The 26817-nt window shown below is 45.6% G+C and overlaps 2 protein-coding genes across 13 annotated transcripts; one reads left to right on the plus strand and one right to left on the minus strand.

Annotated features, from left to right (window-relative positions):
• The first annotated feature begins 259 nt into the window (after positions 1 to 259).
• Positions 260 to 8577, plus strand: SERINC3 (serine incorporator 3). The gene is made up of 10 exons (XM_075517515.1): positions 260 to 346; positions 905 to 1066; positions 1540 to 1733; positions 2878 to 2957; positions 3673 to 3810; positions 4694 to 4863; positions 5586 to 5676; positions 6079 to 6250; positions 6678 to 6905; positions 7663 to 8577. Exons 1-10 carry the CDS (start codon positions 308 to 310, stop codon positions 7799 to 7801), a joined length of 1413 nt encoding a protein of 470 aa, XP_075373630.1. The 5' UTR covers positions 260 to 307; the 3' UTR covers positions 7802 to 8577.
• Positions 4858 to 18319, minus strand: TTPAL (alpha tocopherol transfer protein like). Of its 12 annotated transcripts, none has more exons than XR_012777906.1 (8): positions 18267 to 18319; positions 16520 to 16972; positions 15611 to 15804; positions 13601 to 13711; positions 12657 to 12854; positions 11327 to 11370; positions 10436 to 10499; positions 8754 to 8849 (listed from the first exon to the last, which is right to left on the minus strand). XR_012777906.1 is itself a non-coding variant. In XM_075517518.1 (7 exons), the coding sequence occupies exons 2-6, from the start codon at positions 16956 to 16958 to the stop codon at positions 11371 to 11373; spliced, it is 963 nt and encodes a 320-aa protein (XP_075373633.1). In that variant the 5' UTR covers positions 16959 to 16972; positions 18267 to 18319; the 3' UTR covers positions 8916 to 10499; positions 11327 to 11370. The 12 variants fall into 12 exon arrangements, 5 of the variants coding, with proteins under 5 accessions (XP_075373631.1, XP_075373632.1, XP_075373633.1 ...); XR_012777905.1 differs by lacking the exon at positions 8754 to 8849 and adding an exon at positions 8917 to 9490; XR_012777904.1 differs by having other exon boundaries at positions 11327 to 12854.
• Positions 18320 to 26817: the final 8498 nt, after the last annotated feature.

Genomic DNA, 26817 nt, shown 5'->3' on the forward strand with positions numbered 1-26817 from the left:
CAGCTTCACTCATTGGCTGGGCTGCTGCAGGAACCGCCCACTCGCTGGCCCGTGCGGCCGCCTCGCGCCGGAGAAGGCGGAAGAAGATTCCACACGCAACGCCTCCCCTCCCCCGCCTTCGCCCTCCCTGCCCGCCCTCCCGCTCGCGCGCGGCTCCATTCTGCCTTCTCATTGGCGGGCAGCCGGCCCACGAGCGCGCCAGCATGGCGGGAGCAGCCAATGAGCGGCGGCGCCGGACGGCGGCCGCCTGACGCGGCGGGGTGGGGGCGGAAGCAGGAAGCGGCCGGAGGGGCTCGGCGGCGGCGCCATGGGGGCGGCGCTGGGGGTCTGCTCGCTGGCCAGCTGGGTGAGTGGCGGCGGCTGCCGCGCCAACCCCCCGCTTCCTTCCCGGGAGCGGGCCCGGCCCGGAGCGGTGCCTCCGTCGGGGCCCGGCTCGGGCGGGCGAGCCCCGGGCCGGTGACCCTGCTGGCTCCCCTCCCGCGGCCTGTGGGCAGAAGCCTGGTCCCGCCAGCTGCGGAGAGCCGGGGGCGGGTTCAGCCCCTCGGGGCAGAGCGGGCGCCGGGCGGTAGCTGTCCTGCTGCTTCCTCGCCTGGCCGGGGGGCCGGTCGCTAACAGACGCGGCTGCCCTCGGGCGGTGTCAGGGGCCGCGGGGCCGCGGCGCGCTGCTGGCCGCTGCCAGGCGGCAGAGCCCCAGGAAGAGAGCCCGGGCTGATCAGCCAGGTTACCCGCGGGTGTTCTCAAACGGTGTCAGACAGAAATGTCGATTAAGCGGTTTATCTGTGTGGTCCGGCCGGGAGCGGAGTGTCTCTAAATGGAGTTTGGGTGTTCCTCTCCCGGTGTCGTTGACCCCGCCGGTGTCAGCTGCGAGGGGAATGCCCTTGCTATTTCTGTCTCTGTCCTTCAGATTCCCTGTCTGTGCAGCGGTGCCTCGTGTTTACTGTGCCGATGTTGTCCCAACAGCAAGAATTCCACAGTGACACGTCTTATCTATGCCTTCCTCCTCCTCCTCAGTACTGTTCTCGCCTGCATTATGCTGGCACCAGGGATGGAAGAGCAGCTGAAAAAGGTATGGAGGGGAAAACCTCTTTCTAACTGTATGCAAAACCGTTACTTGTGCCAGCAACTATTGATTCGCTTTACTTGGAATAGATTACATGAGAGACACAAACACCCAAATGTGCCTTGTCCCCCACGTTAAGAGACTGCGGGTGCAGAATGGCTTCTAGCTGAAATAGCAAATTCAGTGAATGTACATTTTTAAGTACGTGCCTGGGGTCTCTGAAACCAGACCAGACCTGGAGATTGCTAGTCATTATCAGAGGCCTGCTGCTCTGGTATCTTAATCTTCCTGGATGCTTTTAGTGATGACATGGGGAAAGAAAGATGATAATAAGGTCTATGCAGGCTGGCTGAGCACAAGGTCTTTTGTTATCAGATCTCCCAGGAGACAGCTGACTGAAAGCCTTAGCTGTTGGAGTGCTTAAAGAATGTAATTGCAAATGCAGGCATAAATTCACAACTAAATGCGTTTTTACTCAGATACCTGGATTTTGTGATGAGGGGCTTCATACTCGGATACCGCATATGGATGGCTTTGTCAGCTGCGACGTGTTTGTTGGATACAGAGCTGTCTATCGAATCAGCTTTGCCATGGCAGTGTTCTTCTTTCTCCTCTCTCTGCTCATGATAGAAGTGAAAACAAGTAATGATCCAAGAGCCTCAGTACACAATGGGTATGTGTGTGAGCCAGCTGTCTGGTCTTCCAGCTTGTTTCCTCTCTCAAGTTTCTCTGCTGAACACAGTGGCAAATTGTTTATGTGTACATTGACAGCCTCAAGTTTGTTTTGAACTGAGTACAGAGTAACATTTTAGTCTACTGAAAGGCTTCCTGTTTATGTAGTATGTTCAATGTACTGATAATGCTCTGAGGTTGGGTAACCAAAAGGGCAGTGTTCTGGCTACCCCTCTGTGTTTCCACAGAGATGCTAGGTTTCAGCTCGTTTATATCGCCGTCCTTGCGCTGAGTCTAGTGCTGATTGGGTCATTCACTAGGCCAGTCTGACTCAGTAAGCCAGCAGAAACTGGTTTCTGATTTTGGATTCACTGATTTAACTGGGTTAGTTCTGGGATAGATGACTGAATTATCAGAGAGTCATTTAATTTGAAAGGGACCTCTGGGGATCATATGATCCAACCCCCTGGTTAGAGCAGGGCCAACATGGAACAGGTTGTTCAGGGGCTTGTCTAGTTGAGTTTTGAATGCCTGAAAGGATGGGGATGCTTTGACCTCTCTGGGCAACCTGTGCAATTTTTTCCAATACCTAATTGTAGTTTCTCTTTTTACAACTTGCATATGTTGCCTCTTGTCCTTCCACAGTGCACCTGCAAGAAGTCTGGCTTTGTCTTCTTTACACCTTTCTTTTAGGCAGTTGAAAACAGCAATTAGATCTCCCTTTTCCCTTCTCCAAGCTGAACAGTGCAGAGTTAGCCTTCCTCCCTGCAACGATGAGCTGCTGACTCACGTTCTGTTTGCTGGAGCAGGAGCTCCTCTTTCAGCAAAGCTTTCTAGCCAGTCGGCCCCCAGTCTGTCCTGTTGCGGGGGATTTTTCTGTCCCAGGTGCAATGCTCTGTATTTGCCTTTGTTGAACTTTGAGGTTTCTGTCAGCCCATGTCTCCAATGTATTGACCGTTGCATCACCCTCTCCCCCTGATTCGGTGAACATCTTTATCTGTAATCCCACTGAACACAAGGGTTTTTTTCTTTAAATTTCTGTTAGACACTCATCTATGTACAGCAAGCTGCTTGCAGATCATGTAAAACATGACTGTTGTGTGCAAAGTAAGACCAATATTTTCAACTTCTACCTTCTCTTAAAGGTTCTGGTTCTTCAAAATAGCTGCCATTGTGGCTATCATGGTTGGAGCGTTTTACATTCCTGAAGGGCCTTTCACAAGAGGTACAGTTAATATGTCATCATGGAATTCTGTTTAATAAACTCAAACCTTTTCACAGACTTACTGGGCTATAGTTGTGATAGTGAAAGTTATTGTGTAGAAGACACAGATTCTGTCCTACTTCATTAGAGTATCTTGGTTCATCCAGTATTTTGGTGACCAACTGAAGTTATGGCAATAAGCAATCTCTTTTCAAGTGCAGAAGTGTTCTGTATTAATAATTCGGTACTCCCATGACACAATCACTACTGGGCTGAGTCTTCTGACACTCTTTAGATTAGAGGCAGCTCAGAACACTGAAAAGCGCTAAACACTTCCCTAGAGTCTCTGAAAAATCTGTGCAAGAAACCTTTAATGTCTGGCCACATCACAGGAACTTGAAAGGGTTGTTGATCCTCAGAGAAATGTGGCATGATGGTACTTATGTACGCAAAGATGTCTTGTGTTAGATCTTGCATTCATTCTGAAGATATGTTGGGCTAAACATTCCCATGCTCAGCTTGACTAGCATAGGGTGCACCCTTGAATAGCAGGGACTTCTTGTAGGCTTCTGCAGGATGGAGGCCAAAGTGGTTAACAGTATCTGCATTTCTAAATACAGTTTCAGATTTTTTCATTATTTGTCTGCAGTATAATTAGGAGCTTTTTTTTTTTTTTTAAGTGGGGTAGCATGCAAATGATGAAAGCTAACCCTGTTTTTCTTGCTCCATTTTCTAGCTTGGTTTGCTATTGGTATTTGTGGAGCCTTCTGCTTCATTCTTATCCAGTTGGTGCTTCTTGTGGACTTTGCTCACTCCTGGAATGAGAGCTGGGTTGAAAGAATGGAGGAGGGAAACTCTAAATGTTGGTATGCAGGTAGGAATCTTAACCTCTAAAGGTTTTTTTTCTGCTGGCCAATACTCCACAGAATATCACTTGCTAGTTTGCAAACATACCTAGAATTACACTCCACAGTCTCCTTGAGTCACTACTGTAAACATTTGGAATTAATAGCTGCAGTGTTGCCTTTCTCTCATTAAATAACATGCAAAATATTTTAGGCTGGTGATTAGCAGATCTGACAGTCATAATAAACAACACTTGCCTAGTTTGCAGTGTGAGTGCAGAGCTAGTAGCCTGGATCTCTTCAACTCTGACTTTGCTTTGCCACCTCCCCTGCTGAGGTCCTCAGGAAGTCAGTTATGTCGATGACAGTGGCTGCAGTGCAACACAAAGCACGCCTCAGTGCACGCTCCCGAGCTGACCACTAAATTACAGAGTGCTAATTGTTGTGGTTCTTTGCTCATAGCTACGAATGCTGCAACAGCATTTTGTAGCTTCTTGTAAAGAACATAGCAGAATGGAAATGAAAATGGGTGGCCTTTAGCATAGAAGGGGGAATTCAGGGCTTATAAATAGTCCATGAGAAGCGTGCAAAAAGCACTCTTTTTGACACTGTGGCTTGACATCAGTTAAACCAATCAAACTCCCACTGAAAAGCAGGTCTTACTCCCCTGATGGCAGCATTAGCTTTCCTCTGAGCTACACTACGTAGTGAGCCAAAGCAGAAAGTTAGCCGTACCTAATAAAAATGCATTCTGCTAGTCTAGTTTTCTGAACCAGACTTCCAAGTGAGGAAGAGGGACTATCTCCTTACAGTGGTAGCTAGTCATTAAAGTAGCTAGTCATTAAATCACCTTAGATTTAATGACCTAGAGACTACATGCATATTGTAACAGTTAATTTTTTTCCCCTCCAGCTCTGCTGTCCTGTACAAGCTTGTTCTATGCCTTGTCACTGGTTTTTGTTGTGCTCTTCTATGTTTTCTACACAAAGCCTGATGACTGCACTGAGAACAAGTTCTTCATAAGCATTAATATGATCCTGTGCATTGCTGTCTCCATTGTTTCTATCCTTCCAAAAGTTCAGGTATTATTTTTCTCTGCTATTTTCTTCTGGCATACAAAGCAGGGAAGAAAGATACAGTACCAATTCAGTCAGATATAAGAACTTTAAAATTTGGCTATCATAGCTACACTAGCTAGCAACATTAAAAAAAAAATTGCTCTGAAACAAATGCACTACGTAGTGCACTATGCATTTCCTGAAAATAGGCTTTTTTTGGCTAACATTGTTTTGGACTTTGTTTCCACATGGGGCACTGCTGGTGTGGTTTTAGTGGTGAAGGTTCTGGCAGAACATAGAAACCTGTTAGGGAAAAGCAAAATAAGCTGGGAATTTATTGGCTTAATATTGTGGCTTTGAAATTATGGGTAAGTGTGTTTAATATGAGAGGAAGCTTGCATGTTACTTGATTCTGAACTGGTATTGCTCAAATAAATCACATGCTAGATTCATATCTACAAAACTGTTAAGCAAATTGGGATTAACTCAGTAAGTTAATAACCAAGTCTTGGGCACAGAAAAACTGGATTTGGTTAGCTTATTTCTTCCATGTTTGAGTTACTGCATAAATTGTATTACTCTAAGGAGTTTCTTCTGGTCTTCTAAACATAGAACAAAGCCCAATGCATTTCTAAAAAATAAAGTTTTTCATGCTAATGTTGAATCTGTGGCAGTAGGGCAAAGGTATCCACCTATAGGTAAAACTTGCCCTTATGACCTTGGCTTGCTGTTCTGTCTTTGAACAGGAACATCAGCCTCGCTCTGGCCTCCTCCAGTCCTCTGTTATCACGCTCTACACCATGTATCTCACTTGGTCAGCCATGTCCAATGAGCCTGGTAAGCAATAGGCTGTCTTGAGTAACGTATTCTGGTGTGAAAGCAGCAGCTGTTGATGGGGCTTGTCATTATTATACATCACTGATCTGCCTAGGTAAAATCTAGTGAGGCAGTAAAGCCAACTTTACTGAAACCATCAAATTGCCCCTTGCCAGAACTAAACTGGGGCATTTGTGAGGGGAAAGAGAACAGTGTCAGGGCATTCTGATTTTATTTATTTATTTATTACACCCTGGCCTAGCTCACAGGAAGGAAAAATATTCCACGTCATTGCTGCCTCTGGGGAATTGAAGAGATCAGCAGTTAAAGGAAATGAAAAATTGCAAGTTTATTTGTAATCTTTTCTTAGCTAAATGCTGGCAAAGCTCATCTCTCTTTAACCTGCCTTGAAATCCCTTTCAGAACGAAGCTGTAACCCAAGTTTGCTGAACATCATTACCCAGATAGCTACAGTTGTTCCAGCAAATACCACTGTCGTACCTGCTACTCCAGCTCCGCCCAAGTCCCTGCAGTGGTGGGATGCCCAGAGCGTCGTTGGATTGGTTATCTTTGTCCTTTGCCTCTTGTATTCCAGGTAGGATGTGCACTGCCATCAAATGATAAACAACGGGGATCTGTCTGCTTTTTTGTTTGAATCTGGGTCCAGTGAAAAAGGTACCTGCGTTTATTCATATTCAGCTGTGGTCTCGGGTCCAAGCCCAAATATGGCTAATAAAACTGCATTCTGTTTTGTGGATGAGGATAGGCTTTATTAGCCCAATTCAGGTAACAGAACAAAATGTGTTACAAGACCTGGACTAGGAACACTGTTTAACTAGGTTAACAAAAGCTCGGATGAAAACAGATCTCTCTGAGGAGCTTCCTTGTGTTTCCAGATGGATTTAAAAAATGTTATTTGCTAGTCCCAGACATTCATTGTGGTCTGTTGCTGGCTTTATTAGCAAACACAGCTAACTGAAAAGGGAGTTTTTAACCATGTCTATCTTTGGGTTACACTGCAGCATTCGCTCTTCAAGTAACAGCCAGGTGAACAAGCTGACACTGTCTGGGAGTGACAGTGCCATTCTGGAGGAGACTGTGGGAACAGGCAGTGGGGCTGCAGAGGAAGGAGAAGTGCGCCGTGTCCTGGATAATGAGAAGGATGGTGTTCAGTACAGCTACACCTTCTTCCACTTCATGCTCTTCCTTGCCTCTCTTTACATCATGATGACGCTCACGAACTGGTACAGGTAAGAGCAAGACAGAAAGTGATGGGTTGTATGTGCCAGACAGTGTTTCTAAGTGGACAGGAGACCCTGCCCTATAGGCTACTCCTGCCCAGCTGGATAAGGTGTTGTCCCTATGACAGTTTGCACTGGAGTTGTGCCTTCTCAATTTTGTGTTGCTGAATAAGATGTAAAAAAACTGTACAAAAAGACAAGATCAGCAGCTGTAGTCATAGCAGACTGCTTCACAGCTGCAAGGGCAGAAAGGGTGGTTACTATCCTTCAGATATGCAGGCAGCAGGAAGGACACATATGAAACTGGTTTAGGGTGGCCTCCTGGGAAGTTTGTCAGAGGCCAGCCTAATGTTACTGGCTCTTAACCCTGGGAAGGATGTGCAGGGACAGCCATACATGCCACTTAAATGGAGATACGATTTCCTAGATCTGTTGGGAGCCCTTGGACACATCCTCTGCTGCTGCAGCTTGTAACTGCTTTCCCCAGGACTGCCATATAGCAGAAACTAGCAAATATGCTTACAGAGTAGTAGCCATCAGGAATCTATTGCATAGCTCACTGAAATATTATTTCCTTTAAGGGTAGCACATCAACATATGCAACCAGGAAACTGCTGGTTTAGTTGTCTTACCCTACTCCTCCCATCAAAGCCTCTTGCACTGGAGTGTCCCAAATCATTGTTCTAACTTCAGATTCATATGAGAGATAGCAAGGCATAGTGGAAGGTGCCTTCTATATCTATTAATTGACTTCTTTACTTTTTAGCCCTGATGCTGATTTTAAAACAATGACAAGTAAGTGGCCAGCCGTGTGGGTGAAGATAACCTCCAGCTGGGTTTGTCTCCTTCTCTATCTTTGGACCCTAGTGGCTCCTCTTGTCCTTACGAATAGGGACTTCAGTTAAATGGCTGCACCTGTCTGAGCTTACAAAGTGGGGAACGTTTTGCTGAAAGCCAAAATGTTCGCGTATTGCTTTAGTTATACTGTCTATGTTACTGTTTCTTACGTTAATAGGAACATGCAGGGGGATAGAAAGTTACGTATTGCATAATGCTTGATGCAGGATCAAAATTATTATCGGTTATCTTTCTATTTTAACCTTCAGTCGTGTTTATCTTATTGCTACATTTTTAAAATTCACTACAGCTTTGCTGTCAAAGCACAAAAGAAAATATCTGTTCTGTCCAATAGCCACAACCTTTCTCTTGAATAGAAGCAACATTTAGCTAGATTAGTAATATATTTTAAAGAACAATTATATTCAGCATAATGCACTAGTATGCTAATGCTTCAGTTCCTAGAAGTGTAAGCCATGCTGCTTGATTTCTACATTCCACTGCAAAAGTTTTATTTAAATTATAGTTACCTTCCTGTGTTGTGGCAAAAACCCCTTTATTCCTCACCAAAAGAACAGAACTTTGAGGTTGAACAACTGGGTAACACTAATTCCTTTTAAGAACAAACTTGCCCTTTCCTAAGAGGCAACTTCTATGGGAACTTCTTTTTTAGTATGTTTGCCAAATATTGAGTGGTAAGTGTATGACTAGCTTAAACAACTTTATGATTATGGTGGAAAAATAGAGCTTCTAATTGATTTCACTTGTGTAATATGCTTATAAAAATAATGTACATGAAATGATTATTATTGGCACTAAGGCATTTGCACTGTAAACTCATTTGAATAAAGTGGACTAACTACTGAAACTGTCCCAGCTCTTGAAGTGTTAAGAAGCAGCAGTTATTCTCCAATGCAAAATACTACATACAATGATTAAAATGCTAATTAGCTGCTGCAGGGTCCAGTTGGATGTGACTGGATGTTTTCTCCATATAGCAAATAGTAAGTCATAACATCTCTTTTGAAACAAACAGTATCTTCCATGTGATTCTCTGAATATCTAATCCTATTCCTTGAAGTGGCTCAGGTACAGTTGTTCAAGTAAAATTTAGTTCTGCAGAAGAAAGCAACATCTTTTTCTAATGTAATGCTGTGGCAATTATACTTAGTTGCAACTGTGTGTTTGGCGTGGAACTAAGTATATGTTGCTTTTATGACTTTTACAATAAAATACCCCAAGACAACACAAGGCAAACATATTTAAAATATCAAATTAGCAGCTGTTACAATGTGTTTAATCACCCAGTCATGCATCATAAAATTACACATTTTGACCACTCCATTTTATAAAATGCAATATAAAAATAAATTTTGTCAAAATAAGATGTACACTTAACCACCCAACACCTCTAGGCCCACATACAACAGAAGGCAAAATTATTAGTTTGAATAACACTATGCTTAACTCATGCCAAAATGAGATTTAACAAAAAAAATACTTCACGCAGTTCCTGAAAATACCTCAGGGTTTGTAACACCCATTTGCAAGAGTATAAATTCAAGTACTTTTATGTACAGTATGCAGCTACCTTTTGTCCCACTTAATGCCAAAAGCCATGGCTGCCCAATGCAGTTCAAGTATCTTTCCTTATTATGTGTTGGATTTGGCAGGGATGGCTTATGTACTGGGCAAGGCATATAACCTCTGGAAACAAAGTTATTTCAAGTGGAAAAAAGAACAGACCCATTTTAGTGCTGTGAAAAAAAAACCAAACAAAAAAGCCCCGGTAAGCTTTTCCTATCTCTTAACTTGCAGATAAGGAGACTCTATACTTAAAACAAGTGTTTATTTTCCAAATGCTGACATGAGAAATTTTGGGAACAAACTGATTTCTTTGCTAGTAAGTGCTAAAGCTCAAAAGAGCATTCTCAGCTCAGTAGTCAGGTGCATAAAAGACAGAGCCATGCTTTCTATAAGAAAAGCCAAGCACTGGTTACGAACCTAAAAAAGGGTAGAGGTATAGCTCAATAAAGTTGCAACTCTCTCTGTCTGAGTTCTAAAGCCAAGAAAGAGCAAATTAGAAGTAACAGATGCTTGACAAAGGTAAACCTGGCTTAGTTCAAGCATCCTGACATCAACTGCCCAGCAGCCAGCTTCAAGAAAAAGAAGTTCTGGAGGCATAACACAGGCTTTTTTCAGCATTGATAATGTAGCCTTATCTATTATGTTTAAACCATATGCTTTATTCTTAGTTTCTCTGTGAGCAGAGGAGAAAAGGGGAGGGAGAGATGGATCTAGTTTGCCTCGTATTTAAGGCATGCAAGAGAATACAAAAGCCTGAAAAAGGGTTTGGTTTCTGTAGAGGTTCCTCAGCCTTCTGCTGAACACCACTAGATTTTTTTTTTTTTTGAAGGACACTAAATTGAATTTTGAATATTCAACCTCCCTCTCTAGTAGTTACATAAGGGGATCAAAGTAGCTGTTCTTACAGGTTAGCTGTCAAAATACCACCGCTTCAAACCCCACAGCACAATTAAGGAAAGAGTATCAAATACCAGTCATCCCTTCACCTCTAGGAAAAATGGTCCATCCTTTTTTTTTTTTAAATTGTACATTGTGGCTGGAATTAAGAGGCACTAAACCAACATAAACACCAGTCCCTACATTCTGGCAGTTAAACAGCGTGGGCAGCCACTTACCTTTCTAAGTCCTGGTGCTGTGTGCTACTGTCTTGCTAGGTGGCACAAAGAACTGAATTAATTTCTGCAAAACATGCAGCACATTCTGGTCAGAAATGAGGAGGAAGTGGCTAGCAGTACTCTTCTACCTTATTTTAAGTAGCTGAAAACGGTATGGGTTTTTTCTGCACTAAAGGTAATGGCTGTCAAAGAAGAGTAAGAATTGACTTATAAAGGTAGGAAAAAATAACATGCTTTAGTGAGGGAAATTAATCTCTTCCCATCTTATTCTTAAACAGTTCAAGTGATGAGTTCCCTGCTCCCACAAATTCTGAATTACCACTCAGAAAAAAGCTTCATGGTTTACCCCTTTTCAAAACCCAGTCTCCTTTTATAATGCTTGGATGACAGGTATGGCATTTGCTACCCCCTAGCTCCAGGATGAGGTCTGCTGCCAGATGAGGAAGTCATTATGGTGGAAGAGGAGTCTTTTTTGGCAGTGCAATCATGCTGTAGAGGGACTGAGAGGAAGACAGACATTCAAAACAGAGTTTGGCACTTTGAAAAATGGATGTCTGAAATCCTCAAGATGCTTTAGTTTTATATTTACAGAAACCGAACTGGTACCTATAATCACACTTGGCACTAAATAAAGATTTCATCCAGAGAAAGTGCTCTAGAGATAAGTCTCCAATTAGAAGGGATGTTCTTTTTCACCAAAGAGTGAAATATTTCACCTTGAAGTAATTGGGTGTGCTTTCCTGGTCATACTGAGGTTTCCCATCTCCACCACTATTATAGTGCAGAAAAACATGTGCAAAGCATGTGCTGAGAGTTAAGTTCTAAGTCAAGACCATTAAACAGATTCAACTTGGGGAGTGGGAACAGCTTATTTAGACATAGGTATCTTACCCTGATTTGACATCGGAGTCTTAGTTCTGTCTCTAGACAAAGACCTAGAAGCACAGGCATACAAGCTACGGGTAAATATTACAGAGATGATTAAAGTCTAACTTCATACAGGAACATGACAACCAAAGACAAAAGAGGTCAATAAAGTTGAAAACAAAGTTGTAACATTTCACAAAAGAGCCAACAAGCACAGTGAACAAAATGCTACAATACCAGGAAATTTAAGAATGTGCTTTCAAATAGCCTGTCTGCATTTGGTTTCACAGACTTAAACTCAAATTCTGCCTAAAGTAACAAGCTAAAGAAGCACCTTGCTGTCTTACACGAAGTATTGCCTTCTATACGTCATATGCCAACTGCTATAAAGCCTCCTTACAAATTCTGTGTATGAGTGAGTTACCCAATCCCTCATCACAACCAGCTGAAGAAAAGAACAACTGATAATGTGGGAAGGTGGCTGACACAGCTTTTTCTTATTTGGTCCTGAACCTCATTATTTGAAGCTGTATCCAATCAAAAGCCTTAGTACCTGATCTGAAAAACTTCCTGTTTTCTGAAAATGAAGATTGCATCTGTTTATAATAAGCCTTGGTATAGATGTTGTAGTAGTTAATCCACCAGTTACAGTTCTTCCTACTGTGAGGAAGTTTCAGAATACTGCTATTCTTGGATAAGAAAGTTTTGCTCTGTATTAATTTGAGCCAAACATTCATTGAGATATTCCAGAAACGCCAACTCACAGTCTGAACCAAGTGAGAGAGGACACAACAAGTCAGATTTTCATGTTTTTAAGCAATCTTCACTGACAGAGCTACATTTTGCAGGGGTCCAAAGCAATTTTCTTGTCTTGGATTACTGATGTTTTCAGAAGGGGAAGGGAACAGATGGTCAGAAAACTAGTAAATCATTGTTGTCACTTTTCAACTGGGTGGGGAGAGGATAAGAAACTATCAAGCTTACCATCCTGCAATATTATTTTTTTTTTATCATTAGAAAGAACAGGCCAGTTTGCATCATTCACACAGAGGTTGATGAGCCTCAAGTATTCTACATAACTTGTGCTCTTTGCCTTTATCCTCCCCGAACTCTGCCCTGCCCCCACTGCGCCCTCTTCAGCTTCCTTTGGTTCTACAGTGTAAAGTGCCTCAGCAGTCTGTTCCTAAACCGCAGGTTTAGGAGTAAGGCAGAGTTCACAACATCACCTAGCAGAACAGATCTTAACTGTGCTGGAAAACTTCCCTTCACTAGTTTGTCAATAACAGTAATAGAGCTGAGGTTTCAGGCCTCGCAGAGAATCATCACATTGCTTTTCATCAGCATCCCCACTCACTAGCATGTCATGGGGAGAGCTGTCACATGGGAGAACCAGCTGTGAGAAATCATGCAGGAAGTCCTCTTCAGAGGCTAGCAGCAGCTCGTTCCATGCGGAGATGTCCAGCTTCCCTGAAGTACCACCATACTCTTCAGGAAGGATCACTGGAGGAATGTTTTGATGAAGGGAATTCAGATCACAGCCGTGAAGAAAAAACTGAAGAAGACAGCAAAAGACAGCTTTAATAGTGCATATCAAACACTTTACAGCAAATTACTGAACCAGCTAACAAGCTTATTTTGAGTTAAAGAGCAAATTTTAGAAGCGATGTCTTTATGGGCAAGTGGCAGCATACAACACTGGGCAGGTGCAGTTAGACATGCTAGTGAGAGAAGTCTTGAGACGATCCAAGTCTAGTGCAGCTTAAATCCCAGGAAGAGAGACTTGACATTTGCTAGTCTGTGCTGAGGTTCCAAATTCAGCTCATCCCCAATTTTGTTCATGGGATGGGAAGTACTTATCCTTGTGGAAAGAAGCATCATCCTTTGCAACTACATCCAGTCCTACGGTGAGAATACTAGTGCCATGCAGGACACTTGCAGAAGGGAGAAGAGCAAGGAAGGGGCAACACAGATTTCCTGTGACACCACCTCATAAACGAAGTGTTACTTGCCAAGATAATCCAACCCCAGGGATGGAATTAATGTCCCGAATACACAGCATATGTACTAAAGATCCATATTAACGTTATGCCGATATTAAATTCCTCAAAGCTTCTCTCTCATGAAGAATTTTCCCAACAGGCATACTTTTAAAAATTAAAGCAGAAAGGACCAGTTAGATCAAGTAAGTGGCACCAACATTTTTCTAGCTGTGAGGTTTTTCAACGATTTTTACTTGCAGTGGCCAAGCAAGGAACTTACAGACATCAACATTAATGTTAAAATGACACAAGTCCTTACCCGGTTTGCTATCTTTTCCTTCAGAAAAGGCTTGATGATTGCAAAAATGCCTTTGAATATACGAGGCTCATTTATTATGTTAACAGCTTTTATTCGAATGGGGAATCCATCCTGAAGGGTAAAGAACAACATTTTTATAATGCAGTTTAAAAAATGTTTGCCATATTCATCTTTTTAAAATCTCCTGAGACTGACTGCCAGCACAACCCACTGGCTCCCAAACTTTCATCTGAGGTACCAACCAATACGGCAACAGAAATGCACCTTGTAATAGGGAAAAGTCTTAGGATGAGATCCATGAGCATAAAAATAAAGTCAAGAGACAAGAAAACCTTGCATCAAGAAATATATTACTGTCAGTAAATCTTCATTTCTTATGTTGTTCTTCATCTCCCCTGACAAAGACACTTAGGTAACCACTGTCCTTCGGGTATTCCCAACCGTGATAATGATGCAGTTACAGAGTGATGACCCTAGCTTCTGAGGAGTGCACCATGCTCAGAGGCAGAGCAGGCTCATTCTAACAGTGTGTCCAACTACAAGATTTGGTGCCCAAGATACTCTAAAATGTGTTTTTATATAAGGAAGAAATCTAAAATCACTATTTTTCTGCCATTCCAACTATTCTGTCATGCTAAGTGCAGAAGACAAACAGACTTCACTGCCAAAAGAACACACAGCATCTCCTATACAAGACAGTTTAAAACAACAGTTAGTTATGGCATTTCTGCCGGAAAAATTTATTTGCAGAAACATTTTTCCAGGGCAAAAGCTCACGATCAGCATTTAAGCTCTTATGTGCCACAGCAAAGTTTCTTTCCCTTATAACCAGCTCTACACATACAAAGCAAGCGGTCAATGCTTGGAGTGAAAAGCAGATAACATGGACCGCAGGAGTATTTTTCTCCTTATGAAGGTCAGTGAATTAGCTCATCTTCACAAGAGATGCAGCTCAGCAAGGTTGATGCAACAGGTTTGTATACCACCCATACCTTTATGTCCTTCACCAAGCTCAGCTTTTGTTTTGTGAATAGCTTCCACTAGTAACAGCAGGACACCCATCACTTTATTTGTGCAAATTAAATATGGGCTCAGACAGTTAAATGACACATTTAGATCATAATTTAAAGGAGTGACTTCTTATATAGGCATTCATAAACTCACTAGTCTCATCTCCATAAACTCCCCTGATTCCCCCTATCCTTCCTTATTGCCCCACAGATACAACAAAGAACATAACCAGCTCAGGCCAGAATAAAAGTAACGAGGGAATGAACCCATTCAAGAGAAGTTTTCCTCATCTCACTCCTCCAGACAGTATGGTGGAACATCAAGTAAAATCATCAGGCTTTCCTGCCACTTTGGCCAGGTTACCCCTCACTCCTTTCACCTTCTTATTTTGTACAACTCCACTTGCGCTTACACCCTTGCTCCAATTTGCTCTCCATCAATTTCCTTCTACACATCTAGTCGGAGATCCTTTTTATTACTGTCTCTTTTGCTGCCCCCTATGCTGAAGAAGCCTCTCTTCCTTCAGGGAGCGGATGGAAATCCTCCTCAAATCACACACATTCAAAAGTCCTCTCTGCAAAATTTTTGCAGCAGTACTTGAACTTGCACTTGCTCAGTGGTCAGCTCCATCTCGGCTGACAGGAACCATTTAAATAACGAGCTATTCCTCAGCATTCAAGCAAAACGGTGTCTTCTCTCCAACTGTAATTTACTGCTCTCTCTCTTCCTTAGCACTACCTAGCAGAACTACTTTTTTCTGTTCCAACTCAAAAGTTTGCATTTCTAATGCAAATTTAGTTTTAGGGATGCAAAAGTCAAAAAAAGGGCAAGCGAGGTAAGTTGGCAAGGGTCTGAGAAACTGGTTGGGCAGAGACATATTTTAACTCTGCTAGTAAAAGCCAAGATGCTTAAGTTTCTGGTGACATAGTCAAGAACTCTAGACACAGCAGCAGTCATTTACAATGCACAAGCTTATTTTCCCACCAGTTCAGGTCTTACCTGAAGAATTCCAATCACTTTTTTGGCTACAAAAGGACCAAAATGAGACGCCTTAGATAAGCTGACTCCTTTGTAGTCTGCCAGGATTACAATTCCATTCACCTGGGTCTCTTCGGACTGAATGAGTTTTTCTAACGTTAAGTATATGGCACGAATGTTCTCAGTAATCGGATAATTACTGGGTGTCCATCTGTCTGAGGTTACAAGACATGGATGGTAAGTCGGAGAGTAAATATAAGCTAACAATACACATTCCAAAAACTGATTTTCTAATCCTGGACTCTTAAAAATTAGTCTTTAGTAGCCACAGTCCTAGTTCAGAGCAGCCTTTCTTAAGCAAGAGATAAATGGCAACTCATGTTTACTTCAGGGAGCAAAGGCAATGGTTTTAAGAACCCCGTTCTCCACCCAGCACAGCTTATTAGAAGCAGTTTCAGCTCAGAAAGAAAGCAGGTAAATGGAAAAGAGGAGAATGAATGAAGACAAATTTACAGCAAGCCTGGCAGCACCAAAAGCACACAGAAGGCTCCGATTGTTTACGTGGGAGTCAAAGCCATAGGCTCCTCTCTCCACTTATTGTCAAAACAAATTACAAGCTTCTAACCATAGGCCAGCAGCCCTGTTTCAATTTGAGTTAGTACACATCAATTTTTCTTGAATCACCCAATATTTCATCAACCCACCTCACTGCATTTTTGTTTTGACATAACTGCAGTTATTACTGACACAGGAAAAGGAACTGGTATAACGTTGGCTAATGACAAACGTGTCCCTTCACAAGTTAGCTTTTCAAATTTCAAAGAGAACCCACGTACTCTGCGCAAGTAACCAGTGTTCACAGGAGAGCAGGAAACGGATTTTTGGCCCGTCTCGAAGACGGAGAACAAAGACATTCATGCATTTCAATACCTGGACGGATGCAGACAACATGCCGTCCCTCTGGGTCCAGGCGAGGCAGCACAGTGACAAAACCAGACTCTAGCACAGGCTTTATTGCAGACGGCTTCAAGTTATTGAAGACCTCAGGCCAGCTCCTCCTACAGGTGTGGTAGTTCACCAGAAGCTGAAGCGCTCGATCATAATCGAATTTCCTGGCTCTGAGGAATCTTAGCAAAAAAGCATCGTCCAGGCAGGTCCCCAGGGAGGGATAGTCTTTGCACACCATATCTCGGAGTGCCTGCACATCACGGAGCCTCCATTCAGGTTTCTCTTGGAGCTCTTCCCGGGCTTTGGTAATGAGATCAGGAGACAGCGAGCAAACATACTTTGGCCGATCTGGCAGGAGCTCGTTGTCCGATGGAGACCCCGCTGATGGACTTGTCCTGGTGCAGTCGCTGTCTCCTGACATAATGTGGCAGGAATCTGTCAAAAACCAAGCGCTACACATGACAAACAATCCTACAGACTAACAAGCATATTTATTATTTACATATGTATTATGTCCAGTATCCCTCCACTTCCCTACTGACAAGACTGCCCTTGCAAGAACCAGCACTACAGCCAGAAGTACAGTTCAGACATTTTAATTCTCTTCCTAGGATTAGAAAGCGCAGGTTTCTCTAATCTCTTATCCTGCATAGTGGGTAGAAAACAACCTTGGATGCAACCTAACCAGATTTTTTAAAAAATTAATTAAAATACAGCTTACAGAATTACACAGCTGCATTGCAAAATAGAGAATTTAATTTGCCTTATTTATTTCCTATATCCAATTAGAAACTAAAGGAAAGTAAACACATCCCAGTTATGCAAGATTCTCACATTTGGTCAAATTACACCCTCTTCTAAGAAACTCTCCTAGCCAAGCCCAGACAGCTGGGATTTTTTGCTTACTTCTTTGGCAAATACGTGAATCGGCCAGCACGTCTGCCCACGTGAACGTTTTGAGCAATGCAGGAGGAGCGGCATTCAGGAATACAAGAAATGGCTGCAGTTCACAGGCTGGATAAGCAGGTGAGAAAATGACAGACTCTTATGCCAGCACTGCATGGGTATTAAGGTAGGCTTAATCTAGTTTTCAGTGTGCTGCCAATATTTCTGAACTGGGAGCTGAATTTCCAAATCCAGTAGCAAGTGGATAGAGATGAGTGAAAAATTGTAAAATTACAAGTCTGGCATACTTCCTATAGCTTGGCATGGGACTGGAAGGGAAAAATATGCTCTTTTTTTCCTGAGCTACTCCAGAGTCACTCACGGCACACTATACCACTCTTGGGTGTCACACAGGAATCGCCTGTCAGAATAACACCTGTCCCACGTAACCAGCCTCCTCCTGCAGTGACAGACATCTGAATTGCTTACTTCTACCACACCTTCCCCAGGCTCCTCGGGGAAGGTCCCAGGGCGCCGGGATCACTCACAGGGACGTGCTTCGCCCCGCTACAGCGTGGGCTGTGCAGGACACAAATCCTTGGCCCCTGCCCCGACGACCCGAGTGTCTGCCTGCGGGCAGCGCAGCAGCCCCTGCGCCCCGCCGCGCTCCTGGCACTGCGGCGGCCATCGGGGCGAGGAGGCCCCCGCAGCCCCTCAGCCCCAGCATCACCCCCGCACACACCCCACAGCTCCAGCGCCAGCACCCTCGGCCCCACACCTCCACCCCGGGCCGGGCCGGGCCAGCCCAGCCCAGCCCCGTCCCGTCCCGCCGCCGCCGCCATACCGGAGCGCTCCCGCGCAGCAGCGCCGTCTCCAGGCAGCAGCGACCCGGAACTACAGCGGTCGCCCGGAAATTACGCTCCCGCCGCGCATGCGCGGTGGTGCCCGGGCCGTCGGGGGAGCTGCGGTTCTCCGGCGGCAGCGGCTGCCCCCGGGCCCCCGCCCCCGTAGGCCTCCTCCCCTCTGACGGGGGAGGCGCGGCACGGAAGTGCGGGGGTTCCCCGTCCCTGGTATGTGCACAGTACAGCGTGAGGGAACCCCGGGACCTCTTCGTAGGGGGTACCTCGGCCCTTTAATTCCACCGCATCCTCTTTCATAACGACACTTCATTGCCTCCAGCCGTGAGGCACAAAGGCACTGTTACACGTATTCTATATATATATATATGTTAAGCCCCCCTGGAGCTGACCTTGGAAAGCAGGAGTGCTCGGGCGGTGGCCTGACGTCCTCAGGGCCTCTCCCCGCCGAGCTGGGTCTTCCTCCCTCACCCGTGGCCAAGCCGGTGTCTCTGAGACCGCGGCGACCTCCGAGACTGCGAACAGAGGAGAAAGGCAGCCAGGAACGCGGCCACAGTACCATCTGCGGGCCCCGGAGCCTCTCCCTGCCAGCCAGAGCTCCCCGGTGAGCCGAAAACCAGAGCAGTCGCAGAATTACCTGGTCAGAGCTAGGGGAGCCTCCAAGCAGGGTCCAGGCAAGCAGAGGTGGCTCCTGTGGTGTGATGAGAGCGCAGCCCAAGAGATGTGCTGGCTGTAGCCTGAATGTAAATGCCGACAGAGGGACTAAATACTAATAGAGGGAGGTTTTTGGGGGGTTTGGTTTGGTTTGGGTTGTTTTTTGAGAGGACAGAAAGCTGTATCCCACAGCAGTTCAGATGGTGATGCCTGACCTCTCTGCATGGAATTTGCAGTAAAAATAAAGATGATGGTCTCTCCCAGGCTTGCTGCATTAAAAAGGGCTCAACAGAGAGTGCTGGGGAGGGAGGAAAAATGACACATGTTTAACCCCACGGATCAATGGATCAAGGGACGCAGAGTTACATCGCAAAATGGGCTCAGCCCCAGGCTGGAGGGTCCCTGTGAGCTCGGTGGGCTCTGCTCTTTTCTCTTGGCTGTAGCCCGTGCTTTCAGCCAGGAGAGGGAGTCAAAGATAGTTGGACAAAGAGCGGGAATCCCAGGAGCCCGCAGTGGGAAACAAGGCCCTTCTGCAGCATCTGAGATTCAGCTCTGATTTATTTCTCTTGCAAGGTTTCATCCTTCCAAAGTGGAAAATGTTTCAGTGACACCGTGCCTGGCAAGAGACACGCCAGCATGGAAACAAATTGAGTGTGCCACAGGTGTTTACCTGCAGAGAGACATTTCAGAGAAGGGGAGTACATTGATTCAACCCCATGCTGATGTTCCAGTCCAGCCCTGCTTTGGGCCCAGCCAGCTCAGAGCTGGGTGCAGCCTGGCAAGCTGGTGCCCTAAGCTGGGACCAGTTTGGATCTGTGTGAATTAGACCTGTTTGTGATGTTGCTCCATGCCATTTCCAGTAGATCGTGGGATAAATGAGGTTGGAAGGGACCTCAGGAGGACAAGAGACCCTGCATTGCTCCCGTTTCCATTCGTACAACTCCTGGGCACAGAGACCTGCAGCACAAGCATGAGAGAAGCAGCCAGGCGGGACCTGGAGTCTCAGGGCAGAGGTAGGAGCCTGAAGCTGGCAGCTGCAGACACAGTTTGGAGGGAGGGAGAAGGTGCGTGTTGGGGAGATGGGTCTGTGGCCTCACAGCTGGAGGGATGAAGGAGGTTCCTGGGTGCACCTGATCCAGCTAATTGCTGAAATTAGCAGGGAGGCAGGGCTGATCTGAGAAAAGGCTTCAAACACCAAACAGCTGGGAAATACTGGAGCCGCAAGCAGGAATTTATGCTACATGTCACAAAGTCTGGTTGGAATTTGCACCCCTCAAACAAGGGAGGAAAATTTAGCAGGGAGGTGGCAGTTCCAGACCTGACCAGTTAACAGCTGCTGCAACAGGAGTAAGCAGGGATGTTTGAAAGGAGTGACATGTGAAAGAAGCTCTGCTTTGGGGGACAAGAAGGGCAGGAAACAAGTGAGAATCAGTAGCAATTACATTGAGAGAGGTGTGAAAAAGTATATTAAAATAAGAGCAGGAGCCTTAGGCAGGTCAGAGAGAATAAGGAAGGAAAGTAGAAGTGGGAATACTGCATAGTGAAGAAGGACTGGAGGTGAAATATAATTTGGGGATGGTCGTCAAATGAAGTAACTACCTTATCTCAGTTTTCCTTATGTGGGCAATATTGAACTCAAGGAGAGTGGTGGGAAGTGAGGGGTTCAAGCACCAAGCCAAGTTGTAGGGGGAGTTTTAAAGTACTGGCACATGAAATCACAGGAATGGTAGCAAGAGTTTCTGTAATTTACTCTACCTGGTAAATTACCAGTGACTAGAAACCATTAAAGGCAGAACCTGTCTATAAGGAAGTAAAAGCTAAAAACTGAAAACAAACATCCAGGCACTGACAGTCCTCCCCTGGCTGGAGAGTTTTGTCCTTACCCACAGCTGCAGGAGGGAGAAGGACATACTGCACCACATACATGCAAACCTTCCCAGCCAACAGGAGATGAACCGCACCAACTCTGCCACTTCATCAGCTCCAAATCTACAGCATTTTGCAGGAGCTTCAGTCAGGACTTGTGTTGCCTGACCTTGGGAGCCACACCTGGAGCGCCATGGGGAATCCAGCCCTTCTCATGTTCATCTCTCCTATCACATGCGATTCCTACCTTTCTCAGCTCTGCTCCTGGGTGCTCCCGCACCCTGCCGTTGTGTTATAAATGAATGGCTGTTGGTGTTGGTTGATATTTAATGAAGTCCATGTAATAGTCTTCATTCATTTACTTACCCAAACAGTCTTAATACCCAGCCTGGGAAAGTTATCTTGGCTTCTTTAAGCTTTTCCACCATTAGCAATAAACATTTTACAGTCTTGGCAAGCTGAGGCTGAAAAGAGAGCATGACTTCAAACAGCATTGCTCACAGAGAAGGCTTTAAACTGATATTAAATCACTAAACTGTGCAAACGAAAAGTCCTGTAATAAAGATAATCTATGCGCAGTTCAGGCCAAGAGGGGCTCTGGTCCTTGGGGTGCAGGCGGAACCTCTGGGCCCCACAAATTATACAACCCTTTTGGGCAGCTCAGCATCAGAGCAGAGAGCCACTAGTCCCGTTGTGCTGGGCGAGGTCTGCCCGTGCGTGGGCTGTGTTGTATCTCGAGCCTGAGCTGCTTCTGTTGCACCAGTCCAGCAGCTTGAAAAGGGCTGTAGGGGAATGGCAGCCCCTACTAATGCCCCCAGGCAGGGCCACACCAGGCTGGCGTAAACCTGCTCCGGACACGGTGCCTGGCTCGCGGGGCGCTTGGCTGTGATACAAATCCAACAGCTATTCCTCTGCGCTCAAAGGGTGAAGTGACTAAGAAAATATGCCCTGAATTACCATAAATATTCATGGTCTCAAAGCCTGGAAGCGTACATCCTCCAGGACGGGCTTCCATGCCTGCTCTCACCCTGCGTGTGAGGAGGGGATCTCCCAGATGACAACCTCAGTTGTGAGAAGCAGATACCGTGCTGCAGAGGACTGCCCCTGCTCTGCACATGCTCTCCCCAGGAACGTATGGCAGGCCAGACCCACATGCAAAGCTATGGAAGCAGGCACTAATATGCAAATGCACACAAATCTGTAGCATCTGCTGCCGAAGCAGCTGTACACACGTAGGCACCCCCCACCCAGGCACATAAAGTCGTGCTAACGTGCAGTTAGACCACCAGGAAGCCAAGTGTGCGGTGCGACACAGACACGCAGCTGTACCCAGCCCAGGCTTTGAGAGAAGAATTCCCCTCTCCTTGGCTTTACTAGCTTCAAGACCAGCAATGTTTTTGCAAAAGCTTGGCGAGGAATGTGCTTGGCAGGACCTCTGAATGTTTTAAATATTACGGGATTTCTGTAGTTTAATTTCATAGAATCGTAGAATAGTTTGGGTTGGAAGGGACCTTTAAAGGTCATCTAGTCCAACCCCCAATTTACTCTGAACTGAGACAGTGTTTTCCCAGTCTTTCATCACGTTTTGTGGTGCCCTTGTGCACTGGAAGGAAAGCAGCTGTCTCCGTGGTAGGACGGGTCCCTGGCAGGATTAGCCCTCGCGGGGGGCTGTGAAGGTGCCGCTCAGGGACCTGTGCTTCTTGCCAGCCCCTTCATGGCAATGGCTGCAGCGCTGCTGAGTGTGTTAGCTAGAGCAGTAGAAGCACTCGGGTTTGCTCCTGCAGAAACCTGGTTGGTAAATGGTGTAGGATACTTTCCAGGGGCAGGATGAGGGAAGCACTGCTGCTCCCTGGGTTGGACTCAGTGCTTTTGCTCCTGGGGCTTTCAGCCTGGTGCCCATCACAAGCCCTTATATCGGTGGGAAGGAGTGAAGCAGGGTTGGGTGTTGGGGTAACCCCTAAGCAATATCTCAGGCACTTGTAGAGCCTTGGGGTGGAGGAAGCAGCTGCGTGGTGGGCTGTGAGGGGAGGAGAGGGGCTGCACGCAGGAAATAGTAGGATTTCAGTGGAAATATAAGAGCCTGCAATGCTGGAGCTGTCTCCACCGCCTCCTCCATGGGTATGCAGCACAGCATGTCTCCAGCGTGCTCTCCCAGGTGAGAAGATGCCACTCTAATCCCACACCTTAAGGTAATTTTAAGAGAGGGCTAAAAACCACCCAGAAGTGAGGATCCCAATGGTTGTCTTTCATCTGTGCCAGAAGTACTGCAGTCCAGAGTCAGGGATTCTGGGTCTGGCACTAAGGTTTCTCTTTGCTGCTTCTGCCTCAAGCTTTTTTCTCAGTTGCTTGCCATCTTAGCTGGTGCATGAGCTGGGGACCTCCACGTCTTTTAAGGCTTTGTATCCTCTGCAAATCAGGTCTGAGTGGATCCTAGGATATCCACAAACCAGTGCACTCCACATCAGTAGTTAATGGTAATACTAACCCATGGGCAGGATTAATTAATAGGTGTTTTTAAGGCACAGTGAGGTTTTGGAGAGTCCTGGAGAGCAACAGAGAACTGTATTATTGAGTTACTTGATTGTAATGATTTTCCCGGTCATGTTCCAGCCAGTGCTAACACCTAGGTTGGCAGCTGCAATGAGGAATTCCTGTCTGGCTCGCGATACTTTCTGCTGTGGGTATCTATACAGGCAGCTGTATAGGCAGCTCTTGCACTGCCTGTTGCACCCGTGGCAGTTTCTAGGAGGAGGTGGGGAATCACAACAGCTCCCCCAGACCAGAGTCATCTGGTGTGGGGTCCCCCAGGCTCAGAAGGGCTCTCTGGTCTTTGTGTGTCCGTGGGGTCACAAGGGACTGCAGGTCCCAGCCAGGCAGAGTTGCCAGATGTGAAGGACTGAACTGGAGCATGGCCTGCAGGGCCCAGTGGTTTGTGTAACTCATATCTTCTTCTGGGGACTGATCTCCCAAGTTCGGGGTGGCCTCTGAAAGCTGATGAAGCAGCCATGATCAGGCAAGCCTGGCATCACTCCAGGTCCAAAGCCAGAGTAAGCCTTGGAAATACAGTTCCCAAAGCACCTTCCTTCCCAAGACCAAGGTTAGACTCAGAGCTCTTCTCCCCCTGGACTTGAACTGGGAGCACTCTGTTGACCCCAGCAGCCTCTTCTCGCTTACACAGGACACTGAACTGAAGGACGTGACTGCAGTCTTGTTTGTGCCGAGCTCTCCTGCTCACTCCACGCCTAACAAAGCTGACAGTATATTGCCATTTTTATTGGCCTGGCTGGCAATTTTTCAGGTGCTAGGTGTGTTTATGATTATCAGGGTCACACCTCAATTAGGAATGGGGAGAGGGATTTTAAACATGCCCACGCCTTACCCCTCCTCCTCTAGCCTCTCCGAGTGGAAAGGGATTGTGCAGTCCATGGCCTGAATTCCCAAATTGGTTGGTGGTATTTGCACTCAGCCTTGAGGGAACTGGCCAGCCTGGCACTCAGAATTGCCTGGCTCAGCAGTGCCACGTTGCTGAGCTGTCCCTGCTGCCTCTTGTTCATGACTATCTGTGCCTGTGTGTGCACTTGCAAGTTTAATAGCAGCAATAGTTGCTTTTGTCAGAGATGATATGCAGGCCATAAAACTCGTTTGCCATTCTGGTTTTTTTCCCCCCTCTGCTGAGATATGAAAGCTGTGGAAAAGGCTCCAAAGCCTGTTGGCTATTTCAGATGAAGGTTATATAAGGAATATGAAAAGAATGCATTTCATAGTGGCCAGAGGACCTAAAAATACCACTTTCACAGATCTTTGCTTGGACGTCATGAAAAGATTCCGCAGCCAGAGATACTGCTCTCCAGGAAATCATCCTTAGTCTAGGTTGCAAGCACAGAAGAGGACAGTAAAAAGCTCTTGTGTCCAAAAACAACGTAAGGAAGTTGTGTCTTAAAGGCCGATACTAGTTGTCCTTACAGCAACCATCTCCTGTGACACGGGACATTGCCTGTGGGCTCCAGGGAGCCCAGCAGGATAAAACACAGTCCACAAGTGGCAAGACCAGTGCCTCAGGGTGATTCCAGGCTGGAGTGACAGAAGAATTGAGGGTTGGGATCGAGGACACCACTTAAGGACAAGGTTGTCTCTGGGGCAGTTTGTGGGTTTTTTTCCAAGTGAGCTGAATCCAGCAATAAGAAACCTCCTGTAAGGACTGCACTGATTTAAGATTAACCAGGTAAAGGGCAACCTTGATAGAGCAGTTCATGGGAAGGAATCCAGGAGAATTTATTGCTTCAAAGATTTGATATTACATATAGGGAGTTTTTAGGGCATATACCCAGGCGAAACCAACTGTGGGCCAGAGGGTTCCTGTGGCAGGCAGAGTAGTCCTGGTTTTTATTCCACATTAAAGAGAAGGAACTAACTCCTTTTCCTTCTCTTGACTGGACTAACCACTCGGTTGCTATGTGTGTGCTGAGATAACGCGTGTCCTGCAACTGCCTTTGCTGACCTTGTTCAGGCATTCGGTGATGGCGCTGGGGCTCTGTATCATCACAGGTGCACAGGTATTGAGGGCATGTTATCTGAGGTCTGTCCTATTCTCCCGGGTCCTTGGCCCCAGAGTGGAGGCAGGCTCTAAGTGCTGTCTCCACGCACTCCTCAAATGCAGCTCTGAATCTCATCCCTGCATCTCATACCTGCTGACAGTTTTCACCAGTATGACTGTCACTGGGAGGCCACTGGATGTGCAAGTGGGATGGGAAATCGGGCTGCTTCTCATCTGTCATACCTGGGATGAGACAGCCCACCTCATTTCTCATCAGGGGTGGGAGATGGGGGAACATGAGGGGCATCTGCTGCAGATCAGAGCTGGAAATGCTGAATGTTGTTCCTCCCCAGAAACCTAATCTTTACAGCCAACTAGACCTGTCTCCCCTCTTTCCGTTATCTTCCTGGGCATGCTTCAGCTGAGAGCAGGCTCCCGTGATGAGAAGAGCATGTCATTAAGAGCTTTCTCTAATTGTCAGTGTATTTCTTCACCTTTACAACCAGAGACAAATTAACTTTCACTTTATTGTCTTATTGTGCCCTGTAGGCTCAGTCTGCCTTGGGCTGCCCCTGCGCAGTGGGTTGGCTGTGTGTGAACCAAAGCAGAATCATCACCCCAAAGTGGTCAGAAATTACCTTTGAAATACAAGAGGGACTTAAAAATGAACATGTCCAAAATGCTAATCACATATTTTGGCTTCCTTTGCTTGGTTTTCCGAGTGTGGTTACTTCAAGTCTTTAGTCTCTCTGGAATTGTGAAAGCAAATATTTATTCTTCATGTTTGTTTTTCTTTTAATGAAAATTGGGATTGTCATTCAGTCTTACGGTTCCAGCACACATAGCTTCAGGACAGACACCAGCTAACATGAGGCTTGGCAGGAAATAGTGACAGCTGGCGACAGCATCAAACACTTGTTTGGGCTTTTTCCTTAATACACATATGCTTTGTGCTCAGACCAACAAGGAGGTGAGCCCTTTGATTTAAAATAAATCCTCCCAGAAGAAAGAAATCCATCTGTCTGGGAAAAGTTAGAAAATATTTTTGCATTTATTTCTTTTTTTTTTTATGAATACAAACTCTAGTGAAGAAATATTCCTCTGTTTCCATTGGAAGGGAGTAACCAGCAAAAATTAATGTACAGTATCGAAGAATGCTTGGTGCAAATGGACCAAAAAGGATTCCCCACAGAGTATCTCTACATACAGGAAAAAAGGTTGCTGCAGTTGGAAAAGACAGCCTGGTTATTATGGGTTTTTTTTCATTTAATCTCCCAATTATAAATAATCAATGTGATTTACAAAATAATTTACAGAAAATGATTGGATTCATCATTGCAATAAATTACTCGGTACGATGCCACCAGCATTGAGAGACGATACAATACTTCTGACGCTGTCAGCACAAGGCAAGGTGTTTCATTTTTGCATTGGAAATCAAGGGACAGACCTGCAGCTCCTCTGGCTGGGCTGGCTCAGATTCG

This window comes from Mycteria americana, chromosome 14 (assembly GCF_035582795.1).
Source record: "Mycteria americana isolate JAX WOST 10 ecotype Jacksonville Zoo and Gardens chromosome 14, USCA_MyAme_1.0, whole genome shotgun sequence".
Taxonomy (NCBI): Eukaryota; Metazoa; Chordata; class Aves; order Ciconiiformes; family Ciconiidae; genus Mycteria; species Mycteria americana.

Bases quoted from the DNA above. Each gene is read 5' to 3' on its own strand.
- TTPAL (XM_075517516.1), bottom strand. From the start codon at position 16,958: ATGTCAGGAGACAGCGACTGCACCAGGACAAGTCCATCAGCGGGGTCT. The intron at 13,712-15,610 runs GTAAGACCTGAA...TTTACCCTTCAG, and splicing joins AAGTGATTGGAATTCTTCAG to GATGGATTCCCCATTCGAAT. The intron at 12,855-13,600 runs GTAAGGACTTGT...TGTCTTCTTCAG, and splicing joins AGGAAAAGATAGCAAACCGG to TTTTTTCTTCACGGCTGTGA.
- SERINC3 (XM_075517515.1), top strand. From the start codon at position 308: ATGGGGGCGGCGCTGGGGGTCTGCTCGCTGGCCAGCTGG. The intron at 4,864-5,585 runs GTATTATTTTTC...GTCTTTGAACAG, and splicing joins CTATCCTTCCAAAAGTTCAG to GAACATCAGCCTCGCTCTGG. The intron at 6,251-6,677 runs GTAGGATGTGCA...GTTACACTGCAG, and splicing joins CTTTGCCTCTTGTATTCCAG to CATTCGCTCTTCAAGTAACA.